Genomic DNA, 12,822 nt, shown 5'->3' with positions numbered 1-12,822 from the left:
TTCCCCCCACCCTCCTAGCAGCATCCTACACCAGCAGCTCCGATGACTGCAGGAAATGTGAAATATGCATTGGAACGACCCAGAAAAATTCCAAACAGATCTTTTCTTGCTAAAATGTATTTTTAAGATGGCTCATCTTTGAGCTTTGTAGAGCTGCAGGAGGTGGTCAAGCTGAAGTTCAGGCCTTACCATGTGGGGTTTAGGAGCAGTGAGGATGCACTTGAGCAACAAGGTGCTACAGAGCAGCCAGCAGTTCCAGGGTTGTTTCTGATCAATGTGGAAATCCATGTCTGGGAGAAAAACTGCTCCAAGTAGTAAATGACAGGTATCTGGAACTGAGGAGTTCTGTATAGGGCAAACCTGTAGGATCTGAGTCTCAGCTGACCATTATTCCAAAGGGCAGAGGTATTTGGTAGCCACTGCTGGTTTTGTTGCTTCCTCCCAATCCTCAAAGTTGTGCATGGGAAATCTGACTCCTTTTAACGTGTGCCATTTTCCCCTCAGGTTACAGAGGGAAGAGGGGGATGGAGCCTGGTGCCCAGCTGGTTTGCTGGAGCCTGAAGATGTGCAGTTCCTGCAGATTGACCTGCACAAGCTGTTCTTCATCACCCTGGTGGGCACCCAGGGCCGGCACGCCCGCGCCACGGGCAAGGAGTTTGCGCGCGCGTACCGCATCGACTACAGCCGGAACGGGGAGCGCTGGATCTCCTGGAGGAACCGCCAGGGAGGGAGGGTGAGTGAGCCTGGGGCACCTGGGGCTGCAGGGCACAGCCTCCTCATCCTGTAATTGTCTGCTTTGGAAAGCCAGGTGTCTGCTAAGAAAAGCAGGACCCTCATTTGAAATGGAAAAAGTAAACCGCCTCCCTTGGAATTTTTTGTTATAATTTTGAAATTAAGGGGCTCTCAGGCAAAGATATGGGAGTAAGAATAACAGTTCTTCACTAGGAAAATTAAAATACAAATGTAGTAATACAAAACAGCAGAAAAACCCCCACTGCCAGACTCAGAACAGTCCCTGTCCCCTGTGTGTCAGGGGGTGTCCCAGCCCCATGCCATGGGGGCTCAGCCCTCCTGCAGTGCCAGCTGTGGCTCTGCTGCAGCAGGGATCCTGCACAAGGGGGGAGTTTTCCTCTGCAGCTCCAGGGCTGCTGCAGATGGGCCTGGGCTCCCTCTGGCCATGCAGGGCAGCAGAAAGCTGCCCCTCTGGCAATGCAGGGGGCAGAGGCTGCTGTGCTGTGCCAGGCTCAGATTGGATCCAGGCAGGAATGCTTGGCTCCTGCCCTGGGCGCAGCATCTCCCCATGGGATGCTGGCATTGGATCAGCCCTGCAGGGACACTCAGTGGCCATGGACAGCAGAGATCTCCTGGAGGGAGGGTTGGCTGTGGGAGAGATAAAGAAACAACTGCCCCATGGACAGCAGAGAGCTGCCCCAGCTCTGACAGATGGGGATAGAATACAGAGCCCCAGCCACACCTTGTAACCTGAGACATCAATGCATTCTACTCCATCCTGGCTCTGCTCAGTTCTGTGCTTGCTGTGCATCATCTGGTCTCATCCAGCAGCCTTGCATTGTTCCTGACATGGGGAGCACTGGGCTCAGCAGTGGCCAGGACTGGAAACTCCTGCTGGGTTTGTCTCTCACACAGTTTGGGTTTTCTGGCCCTGAGTAAGGGCATGCTCAAGAGCAGCAGCTGCAGGATGTGGAGTTGCTACTCAAGGTGCATCACCTCCTTTGCTCCTCAGAAGATGGGCAGGATTCTCAGCTCCTCTACTGTGGAGCTGATGCAAGGGTGCTTTTTTCTGAGGGGGTGTTTGAAGTTTTCTTCTTGTCCATGTCCCCTGACCTGATCCCCCAAATCAGGAGAACTGTGGCTCTTCACTCCCTGTCTGTGCAAGTCCCAAACATCACATGGGTGTCCTTCTCTTAGACACTTGTTTCTAAATTGGCAGCTGCCAAGCAGATGATTGCTTTGGGATTTAAAATTGGAGAGGGTGGCAGGGAATTAAGGAGTTTCTGGGTGTCTGATGGCAGTGTTTGGTGTGTGGATGTTGAGGAGGAAGGAATTTAGAGAGTAGGAAATGTGCTGAGCCCCACTCAGAGGCTTCCCTGCTCACCACAGTTGTCTCATGCTGTCTCCACACCTGCACAGAGCTGGGGCTGTGTTCATAACCTTTGTTAAATTCCCTTGGGACTCTCACCTGCTGCTGTCTGACCTGGTCACTTTGCCTTAGGCTGCCTTGTGGAGCCTGAAGACCTGAGCCAGACTAGAGAGGTACTGGATGCGATGTTTTTTTTGCACTGAGGGTTCTCTGGAAGCCCCAGGAGAATCTGCAGTGCAGTATTTGGTGACAGCTTTTATCTTGTTAATGAGTTATCTGCTCACCCAGACCTTTGATCAGCTGTTTGCCATTACCATTTTATTGCCCATCCCTCACATTTTGGTGCATGCTACAAAAGCTGTTTGTGGGGTGGGAGGGGAAGTCAAAATAAACAGTGGAGAGTTCCCAGGACAATGGTGGCACTGAGGGGAAGGGTGAGGGTCCCTGCCTGTCACTGCCCTGCAGCATGGGGTGGGTGAGGTGATGCTGAACACCTCAGGCCAAGTGCAGCACCAAACACTGCAGCACCTCTGGAATTGTCCTGGCTTGTGCAGAAGGGACATCAGGACCCTCCAGCAGGGGATGAGGGCAAGCTCTGCTTCTGTTGCTGGAACCCATGGACCCCTTGAGGGAAGGGGTTTCATCCAGTAACTGGAACTGTCTGCAGCATCCACTCACACCTTCAGTCCCAGCTGCCTGGGGGAGTCTGCAGTGGGCAGTGGTGAAATGGCAGCACCCCTCACACCCCTCACACCCCAGCAGCCACGGGAGGAGCAGCAGCTCCCACCTGGGAACTCCCAGTCCCAAACAAGGGGGCGCAGGAGCGCCACTCTGCTGCCCAGCACCACAACAGGGAGTGTGGGAAATGGAGAGATAGAAACTTCCACAGGCACGGAAGGGTTTGATCTGCAGCCTTGGAAGAAGCTTGGATTGATGTAAAAATAAAGTACAAAGATATTAAGTAGAAAAATCATAAACTTATATTTTTAAAATTATGACTACATAGTTATAGTAAGTAAGAATATGCCTGAAGTAAGTGAGAAACTATTGATAAGATGAAGGGTTTATAATGTAGGCAACTGTATTGATAAGATGGTGAAGGGTTTATAATGTAGGAAACTGTATTGATAAGATGGTGAAGGGTTTATAATGTAGGGATGTAATTGTACAGAGCAAGCTAAGAATTTAGATGTTATAATCAAATTATTGTGTGTGATAATTATCTGTGTGATAATAGCCTACTGGATAAAAGTATCCACAGTGCAGTAGAAGTAAGTAAAGGTGATAGGTTAGAAAAGCAAAATAAGCTTTGTGGCAGCTGTCCATTGGGTTAGAAAGTTACATATTGTCTTGTAATGAAGAACTTGTGACCACATTGAGCTATGGCCAGCTGCTTCCTCTTGTAAGTCTCACAGCCTCTGAGACAGGTTTATCTGAGCAATAAATCATTATTAGCCTGACTGTGGAGCCATCCCTTCAATAATAAAAGGGAGAGGTCTCAAAGTCTCTGGTGTTGAGATGACCATGAGGTGTTGGAAAGTCTCTTTTTCCCAGCCCCACAATCTAAGAAGGAGTCAGGATTCCTCGGCTGTGCTTTTCAAGGTTGTGTATTTTCTGTTATCTATACAGGAAATAAACAGAATAAAATAAATATTCTTTTTCTAACCTGCTGAGGTCTGTCTAGCAAGTTGGTCCATGGCACACTGACTGCCTTCAGGGCAGTGTTAGCTTTTTATACTAAGAACTATGTGTACTTTATTAACAATAATTTTCCAATACCTATCACCTGTGTTAGACAGTCTGTTTCTACTCTAAACCAATCCAAAAGTGCCACCATCACAGCAGAAGATGAAGGCTAAGAAGAAAGAGGAAGGACAAGGCACGCCCAAATCCCTCCATCTTGGCTTCTGAACCCTCATTCTAAAAACCCCAAAATTCTACTTTTCCATCCTGTGACAAACTAACTATTATTGTAATAATTACCAATATAGCCAGATGGGACGTGTCTGAGCTTGTCTGGCCCTTGCTGCTTGACCAAAAAGTGGCAACTGTGGCGTTTCACCCCACAGACCCTTTTGGCTGGCTGGGTGTGTGGTGTTTCACCCCACAGACCCTTTTGGCTGGCTGGGTGTGTGGTGTTTCACCCCACAGACCCTTTTGGCTGGCTGTGTGTGTGGTGTTTCACCCCACAGACACTTTGGGCTGGCTGCGTGTGTGGTGTTTCACCTCACAGACCCTTTTGGCTGGCTGTGTGTGTGGTGTTTCACCCCACAGACCCTTTGGGCTGGCTGGGTGTGTGGTGTTTCACCCCACAGACCCTTTTGGCTGGCTGGGTGCTGCAGTTGGGCCCATGGGGACAAGTCCAGGCCTGCAGGAGCTCTGGTGGTGCTGGGATGGAGCTTCCCCCCATAACAGGGGCTGCTCCTCAGGTTTCCCTCTGTGGAGAAGCTTTAAGGTGATGGTGAAGGAAAGGAGTTGGTTCTGATGGAGGGTTTGGATCCAGAGCTTTATTCTGGCCCACAGGCCTCTGAACCCAGCACCAGCTCCAACAGAACTCCCTGAGCCCGTGGTTGCTGCTCCTTTGAACCCCGGGGAGAGGGGCAGGGAACCACCAAGCACGGACAGGAGGGGAGGGACAAAGGGACAAAGGACACCTGGATAGCCCAATGTCCCTCCAGGGGTGGAAGGCATCTTTTGAATTCTGCCAATCACTCGATGCCCTTCTGGAATGCCTGGATTGACAGACGGTGCTCAGCAAGGGTCAGGATGGGGAAAGGACAGGTGACTGACACACCTGGGGAAGAAATCTACAGGGAGAAACCTGAGTGTCATTGTTTGAGAGGAAGTGAGTTTTTTGGGATGCTGTGGAGACATGGTACCCCTGAGAGGATTGAGTCAGACAATGGGACTCATTTCAAGAGCAGCTTTATCAACACCTGGAGTGGGTGTACCATATTCCCTACCATGCACCAGCTGCAGGCAGAGTGGAGAGGTCTCAACTGTGTTTCCAGGGGAAGCCTATGGCACAAGAGGGACTCCTCACTCCTGATGAACTGAGAACTGATTATCCAAAGGGTGGTGATGGACTAAGAGTTGGTGATCTGAGGGATGGATGTATTGGAAATTTGGTGGGGGGAGGAGGAGTGTTTTTGGAAGGTTTTCATTCTTTCTGTGTCTTTCTTTTTTCATATAGTTGTAGGTTAATAAAGTTTTCTCTTCTGTATTCCTAAGTTGGAGCCTGTTTTGCTCTAAGTTGGAGCCTGTTTTGCTCACAGCAGACACCAGAGAGAATGTATTTTCATGGGGGCACTGGCATTGTGCCAGCGTCAAACCATGACATCACACCGCAACAAACTATCATTCTACTTAAACTCTCATGGCTTGTAAATCTTCACACAAAGTTGGTGATTTTCTCCACGGGTTAAAATTGAAGACACAGGTGTTTTTGTCTCCATGCCAAGGTCTCTGAGCCCCCTGACAGGGGCTTGAGCCATCCAGGGCAGCCAGAAGGATGTCCTGGGCTCCAGCAGAGAGGTTCAGCTGAGGCTCTGTGTCCTGCAGGTGATCGAAGGGAACACCGACACCTACGACGTGGTGCTGAAGGACCTGCGGCCGCCCATCATCGCGCGCTTCGTGCGCCTCATCCCCGTCACCAAGGCGCCCATGACCGTGTGCATGAGGGTGGAGCTCTACGGCTGCGTCTGGCACGGTGAGCCCTCCCTGCTGCCACCTTCCTCTCCACAGGGAAAAGCAAGGCACAGTTCTTCCCAGGGATTTCTGAGATTCACGTTCTCTGAACCTCAGAGAAAGGGAAAACACAATTCTTATCGCTTGCTGTGCCTGTGTTGTGCCAAAGCAGAATGAAATGTGGAGATTGTTTATCCAAAATGAGGATGCTTTGTTTCCTTGGCCTGTCAGGGCCAAGAGAGAGAGTGTCTGTGTGTGTGTGTTGGACTGTTGGGTGACAGCCACGAGATTCAGTGCAGTGAGCAGGTGTGTGTAGAGTGAGTGCTTGGCAGATTCAGTTTAGATGAAATGTATATAGTATAGTATAATAAAGTAATTAATTAGCCTTCTGATATCCATAGAGTCCTCTTCATTGTTCTCTCCCCTTTGTCAGAGTTGCCTTTGATTTACAATGCCTCCCCAGCAGCCCCTGCCTGGGGCTCCCCTGCCCCCCAGGTGTGCAGAGGGGACCCCTGGCACTGCTGCTGTTGGTCTGTGTCACATACAGAAATGTCACACACACAGGTGTTGAGAGGCTGCTGCTGCATTTCTGAGTGCGTGGCCTTCTTTTTCAGATGGTTTGGCATCCTACAGCATCCCTGAAGGAGGGACAATAGCAGCTCCTGGCTTCCCCATTGTTTATCTGAATGACTCGACCTACGATGGCTACCAGGAACGCAGGTGGGAGAAGCTGTCCTGTTGTCTCTCTATCATTGTGCAAATTCTCTCCTACTCACCCTGTCACTGGTACCTTGTGTCCCATATATTGGAATAAATCACATGGGACTCCGTTTTTTTCATGGTGGAAAAAGCCCATTCTTTATTCACAGAACTCCTTGGTTTTACAGACCTCATGTGTGAGTCCCATTGGTCAGGAGCTTTCTTGCCAATTACTTTATTGGTTATTAACAAGTTGCTATTCTGTATTAATTGGTCACTCAAACCCTCAGTGTGTACGTGCAGGAAAAGTTCTTTGTGAGAGATAGTTTTATTTTTTCTAACAGTGTAAAAACAATTTATACAGGTACTAGTTGTTTTTCACCCAGGAATAAACTGTTATGCTAATGAACTGCTCTCACTAAGATTGCTTTCACATAGGGAATTAGAAAGGGCTAGCCTGACAAGGAGAGCAGGTTTGATTTTATGAAGCCTTTCTGTATGATTTTCCTACCTTATGGCAACACCAAACAGTTCTTCATGCTTGCTGGACGTTGGAAAATGCTGTGTAACAATGTCTTGATGTATAAACATCTGTTGGTTTCAAGCTGGGCTGACACAGTAGAGCTTGGATGTTTTTAAATAAAGGTTTTTATGTACAGAATAGGTGTTGCATGTTCAGCACTAACTTAGGAACCTGGGCCTGCTGGTCCCTGGGGCTGTCAGGGAGCTGCAGATGTAAGCACAAACCCCAACCTGCTAAGCCAGGACTCCTTGAAACTACTTAACCTCTATTCATGTGCCTGACTGGTAGGAATCTGCCTCTTCCAGCTGTTAATCCTTGCTTGCAGTTCAAAGGCACCTGTACCTGTGCTCTAGTGACAGGAGGGCTCAGCTGGGGTGGACTGTAGAGCCAAGGACTTGCAGAGGGGTCAGAATTGTGCCACACTGGCATCTTCTACTCTGGAACAGAGCTGGGAAACTCTGAGGGGCTCTGCACACTCACATAGGAGTGGGGTGAGGCAGGGTCCTGGCAAAGAGTCCAGTCAGCCTTGGAAGGAGCCAGCAACACTCTTCTCTTAGGAACAGTGCCAGAAATGATCCTGGTTAGGCCTGGCTGTGGCTCATGAGCTGCCCATGGTCTCACTTCCCACTTCCCTGCCTTTCTGTGCCTGCCTGCCTGCAGGATGTTCCCCCAGCAGAGGATGGAGCAGTGTTCCTGCCATGCCTGGTGAGATGCTGCAGCTCCAGCTCTGTTGGCAGAACACACAGTGTCATTTTCCACAGTCTCTGTTTTTGTTCTCTAAGGCTCTGCCTGTAGCTCAGCTTTGCTGTTGGTCCTTCACAGCAGTGCAAAAACTTCTGCATTTTCCCAAGCTGGGAATGATACTAAAATCCCAGCTCAAACAACATCCAGGTGGTGCTGCATGAGAGCAGTGAGGGAGTTCTTGCCCAGGATGGGTTAAGAGCAGGAAAACAGAAGTTTTGCTGGTACCAGTTGAAAGATGCACGTGGTTTCCCACTGGAGCTCTGGCTGACTGTTGGTTCTCCCTGGCCAGGCACCTGTATGGAGGGCTGGGCCAGCTCACAGATGGAGTTCTGGGGCTGGATGACTTCACCCAGAGCCACCAGTACCGCGTGTGGCCGGGCTATGACTACGTGGGCTGGAGGAACGAGAGCTTCAGCACGGGCGCCGTGCAGATGGAGTTCCAGTTTGACCGCCCAAGGAACTTCACCTCCATGAAGGTAACTCAGCCTGATCCCTCTGCAGGGGACAGCCTGTGGGGCTGGGGGCTCCCAGCTTGCCCCCTTGCAGCATTGAGTGGGTTGGAAGGGACTTTGAAGCTTCACCCTCTTCCACAGGCAGGGACACTTTCCACTAGACCAGGTTGCTCCAAGCCCCATCCAACCTGGCCCTGAGAACTCTTCCCAAAACTCTTCCCAACTCTTCCCATCCAACCTGGCCTTGTGAACTCTTCCAAAGCAGAAGAGGACTTTGAAGCTCTGCCCTCTTCCACAGGCAGGGACACCTTCCCCTAGACCAGGTTGCTCCAAGCCCCATCCAACCTGGCCTTGAGAACTCCTCCCAAAGCAGAGTTCTCTCCCAAGAGAGCTCTTCCCAATTGGGAAGAGTTTTGAGTTCCACAAACTCTTCCCAATTCAAGTGCCTCCTGTATCCAGAATCTGAGCAGGAGATATCCCAAGTTTTCCAGCGTAGACAGGTGAAGCAGGTGAGCACTTGCTTCTTCAGAGCTCAGGTTCTCCTCCCTGTAGGTTCTCCTCCCTCAGGTTCTCCTCTCAAGTATTTGGCTTGAAGGAATAAAAAGCGGACACCTGAAGCAGTTTTTAGGCAGCTGAGATGGATTTAGGATGTAGGATTTACTGACCCTTGAGGTAAAGGAACGTGGCTGTGCTTCCATTTTGACCAAACATTTCCCTGGATGCCTCAGCCTGTGCTTGTGCTGTGGGAAATTATTTAAGGGCACAGGAAAAGCACGAGTTGAACTTTGAGTCTGTAGTAAACAGCAGGATCTTTTAAAAAGGATTGGTGGCTTTTCTTGTAGAGATTTCAAATGAAGGAGAACCCACCACATCCTTAAGTAAATTGTTTTGGTGGTTACTTACTCTGGTTTTATTTTGTCTATTTTTAGCTTGCAACCCTTGGCTGTTTGCCTGCTTTTGCTGGCAAAAAAAGAGCCCTGCCTTCTCAGGAACCTTCTGCTTCTAAACCATGATTAAACCACTCTTTTAATCTTTGCTTCAGTAAACTAAGCTGGCAGATATCTCAATGCCTTCCTGGTGAGACCAAGGGTCATTTTTGGAGCAGTCACCCAATTCTTTCTTTCTTTGCTGATTACTCTTTTTGGTACAGAATTTGGATCTGGATGCAGGCTTTCCATCAAATTGCATAAAAGAATGGTACCAATTTCCTGCTTTTGGACGATTCCTCTTTGTTTGTGAATCTTGTGATGATATTAATCCTCCAAGCCAAGAGAGAGGGAGCCAGTGGTCATTAAGGCTTTGGGATCGTGCTAAAAATCAGTTCCAAGTTATTAGTGTCCAGGATAAAGGTCCAGTGTGGAAAGCATCACTTAGATTTTGTCCCTGAGTTCACTGCCTTGACATGAGTCAGTCCTTGAGATTATTTTAGGAAACTCCCTCCCTCCTATTTAGTTTATTTTATTGCTGGTGATTCTGCTGTCTCCCTCAGGCCATTGAAAAAAGCAGCAAATAATTTTGGTTTAGGAATGCATTCCTCTTAGAAAAACAGAGAAGAATTTCTGCCTTAAATTTTGTAAGACTTACTAGTTGATAATGTTTAATCAAATTAATATAATACACAAGCCCACACTATGCTAATTGGGGACAGATGCCTTCCAAAAATCTGTCTCATAAACACAACCATCCTGATAAACCAAACATATCAGATCATAAGAAGAGCTATTTCATCTAGCATCTAATTAAAAAGCTGTTCTGATTAGCATAAATTAATCTTCATTATTTATTGAGTGTTGCTCCTTCAGCTTTGCATTTCTGTTGTACAGGCCAAGTGGTCTGTAGATAATTTTTGCATCTTCTTATCTGATAGCTTTATCCCAGTCCTCTGAGCTTTCCCAGTATTCAATAAACTATTAAAAATTAATGTCAGTAACATTGCAACTGCATTGCATAGGCTTGCAGGCTGTAAAATTGGACTTTAGTAGGAGATGTTTGCAATAGAAAATGTCTCTGTGTCAGTCCAGGATGGAAACAAATCCAACTCCTGTCCAAATAAGGCACAAATTGTATATTCCAGGCATCAGGCTTTCCTGCCTGCTTATGAATGACTGCTTCTCCTTATTGAATAACGTTGTCTCAGCTTCATCTGGTCTTAATTACATGCAAATACCCTCCTTTTGTCTTTTTGCTGCCCATCAGGCCTGTTGTCCTCATTAGTGCTTCACTGCAGGACCTTGCAGAGGCCAAGCAATTAATGGGGCTCAGGGCTGTAGGGGATTTGGGAACTGCTGCTGTCACAGTGACAAATACTCCACAGTCACCAGGAAATCATTCCTGGGGTCTCTGGGAGGGGCTGGGCCACTGTGGCTGTGGGAATGGAGCAGGCTGAGGGATGCTGAAGGCTTTGAGTCACCTTATTTCTGCTGGTTGTTGGTCAGTGGCCACAGAGCTGAGATATTGTGGTCCTGAGCTTAACAGAACTGCAGATTCTGAGCATAACAGAGCTCAGCCTGGTGCTGAGCCACTAGGAGAATGGGATAGATGATGATTTCCCTAAAACTCAGACCCTTGGCTGTCTTCAAGGTGTGCAGCCAGAGCAGGGGTATGTCAGGGGGTTTGTCACACTGCTTGGGTTTGTCCTGGTTTGTGGCTTTTGGAAGGAATTAGCTTAGGCTGCAGCTGCTAAAAGTTTCTAAATGCAGAGAAATTTGGGACACAATTCTCATCTAACAGCAGAGATCAATTGTGATGTCATAGCTTGAGCTGGTACCTCAAAAGAGGGACCAAAGACAAAGAAATCCCTGGGACCCCTCATGCCAGGAGGGACAGAAGAAGAACCCAAGAGCAGTATCAGGGTCTGGATTCTCCATGCTCTTCTCTGTTTCATCACCAAATGGCTGCTGTGCCATTGTTTCCACACTAGCCTCTCAGACTGGTTTCTGTGGGGGATGTGGTGGGTTCAGTAGTTCATTTTTTAACATGCTTGTTCCAGTTCACAGACCAGGATCTATGGGCTGTTCACCCCAGCTATTGATCTTTGAGTAATATTTAAGCTGTAGCTTTGTTATTCTAACTATTATTAATGATCAGATTGTTACATACAAGTTTCGCTACAATCCATCTTTACTTTTATTCATGATCAGATTATTAGCTCCAGGGCTCATTCAAATCCATCTTTGACTTGAAGAACAGAGCCATGTAGTTCAGATAAAGTTCAGCTTGTGGCCTAACAATTCCAGCTACTTATGTCAAGCAATTCAAATAGTACCAAATTTTTAACACTAAGAGTTTAGGTGTGTTTTTTCTTTCCCTTGTTATGTTAAAGGTTCAAAGAAAATTGGTCTGCAAGACTTTAGATTAGTATGATTAATCAACTTTGGGTAACCCTTGATTAAGGGGTGAAAGGTACCCAAAATTGATTAATTGTACTAATCTAAAGTTAACCATTCATTAATCAGTCGAGGGTTTGCTTGATTGATTTTTATATGGGCCTTTTGAAGAGCCTGCCAGGATCTGACCATTAATGTAGCTTTTGCAGGTAAAATTCAGAGCTGTTTCAGAGCAGCTTTTTGCCCAGAGTTCTCATTGCACACTGGAAGAAGTCACTCATTCTGTATTCATAGTGGGAATGGAAAATTTTCCTGAGTGGAACACCCTGGGGGCTTGATTTAGGTGCCTCTCTGATGGATCCTTTTTCCTCTCCCCAGGTGCACTGCAACAACATGTTCTCCAAGGGGGTGAAGATCTTCCAGAGGGTGGAGTGTCTGTTCAAGCCCAGGCTGATCGCAGACTGGGAGCCCGAGCCCGTGGGGGTGGCCACGGTGCTGGATGACAAAAACCCCAGTGCCAGGTTTGTCACCGTGCCCCTGCAGCAGCGCGTGGGCAAGGCCATCCTGTGCCGCTTCTACTTCGCTGACACCTGGATGATGATGAGCGAGATTTCCTTCCAGTCAGGTGAGGCTCCCACAGCCAGGCACTCCTGGGGAGCACAGGGAGCACAGGAGCTGCTGTGGCAGTGCAGGGTGTGTGGGGTTGGTGGGACAGTGGCTGCACAGGGGCAGGAGGAGGTTGTATCTCAGTCTCTGGTTGCTGTTGATAATTGCTGCCCCAGATGTGCAGGGTGTCTCTGCTTCAGCCCACGCAGCTGAAGAACGAGTCTGGACTCTTCACTTTTCAGTCTTGAGGTCGTTTATTAATCCTTATCTATAAAATTTTCTTTCTGCCCAGTGAGATCTGCTCAGCAGGGCAGCCACAGGCACTCTGTGCTGTCCTTTTATACTACAAACTACATATAACATATTTACACTTAATTCCCAATACCTATCATCTATGTTAGACAGTGCACTTCTACTCCAAACCAATCCCAAAGTGCCAACATCACTGCAGAAAATGGAGAACAAGAAGAAGAAAGAAGGACTAGATACACCCAGATTCCTCCATCTTGTCCCCATAACCCCCATACCAAAAATCCTAAAATCTACATTTTCACCCTGTGAATATTTTATTATTACACCACTCAAACTTGTGTGACTTTCATGTCCTCATACAAAGCTGGTAACTTGCTCCAGGGGTCATAATCAAATCTCCAGGTGTTCTGGGCTGTGTGCCAGGGTCTCTGA

The 12,822-nt window shown here is 48.0% G+C and overlaps 1 protein-coding gene across 2 annotated transcripts in view; it reads left to right on the top strand.

The window, feature by feature from the left end:
• LOC131566784 (discoidin domain-containing receptor 2-like) overlaps window positions 1-12,822 on the top strand; it is a 64,858-nt gene that overhangs the window by 34,320 nt on the left and 17,716 nt on the right. For both annotated transcript variants that reach the window (XM_058818182.1, XM_058818183.1), the window contains exons 4-8: window positions 505-733; window positions 5,663-5,810; window positions 6,403-6,508; window positions 8,044-8,230; window positions 11,911-12,157. In XM_058818182.1, coding sequence (XP_058674165.1) covers window positions 505-733; window positions 5,663-5,810; window positions 6,403-6,508; window positions 8,044-8,230; window positions 11,911-12,157 — 917 coding nt within the window. The remainder of the gene's footprint in view (window positions 1-504; window positions 734-5,662; window positions 5,811-6,402; window positions 6,509-8,043; window positions 8,231-11,910; window positions 12,158-12,822) is intronic.

Source organism: Ammospiza caudacuta, chromosome 21 (assembly GCF_027887145.1).
Source record: "Ammospiza caudacuta isolate bAmmCau1 chromosome 21, bAmmCau1.pri, whole genome shotgun sequence".
Classification (NCBI taxonomy): domain Eukaryota; kingdom Metazoa; phylum Chordata; class Aves; order Passeriformes; family Passerellidae; genus Ammospiza; species Ammospiza caudacuta.
Note: the sequence above shows the minus strand (reverse complement) of the source record. Positions and strands in the feature narration are given on the sequence as shown.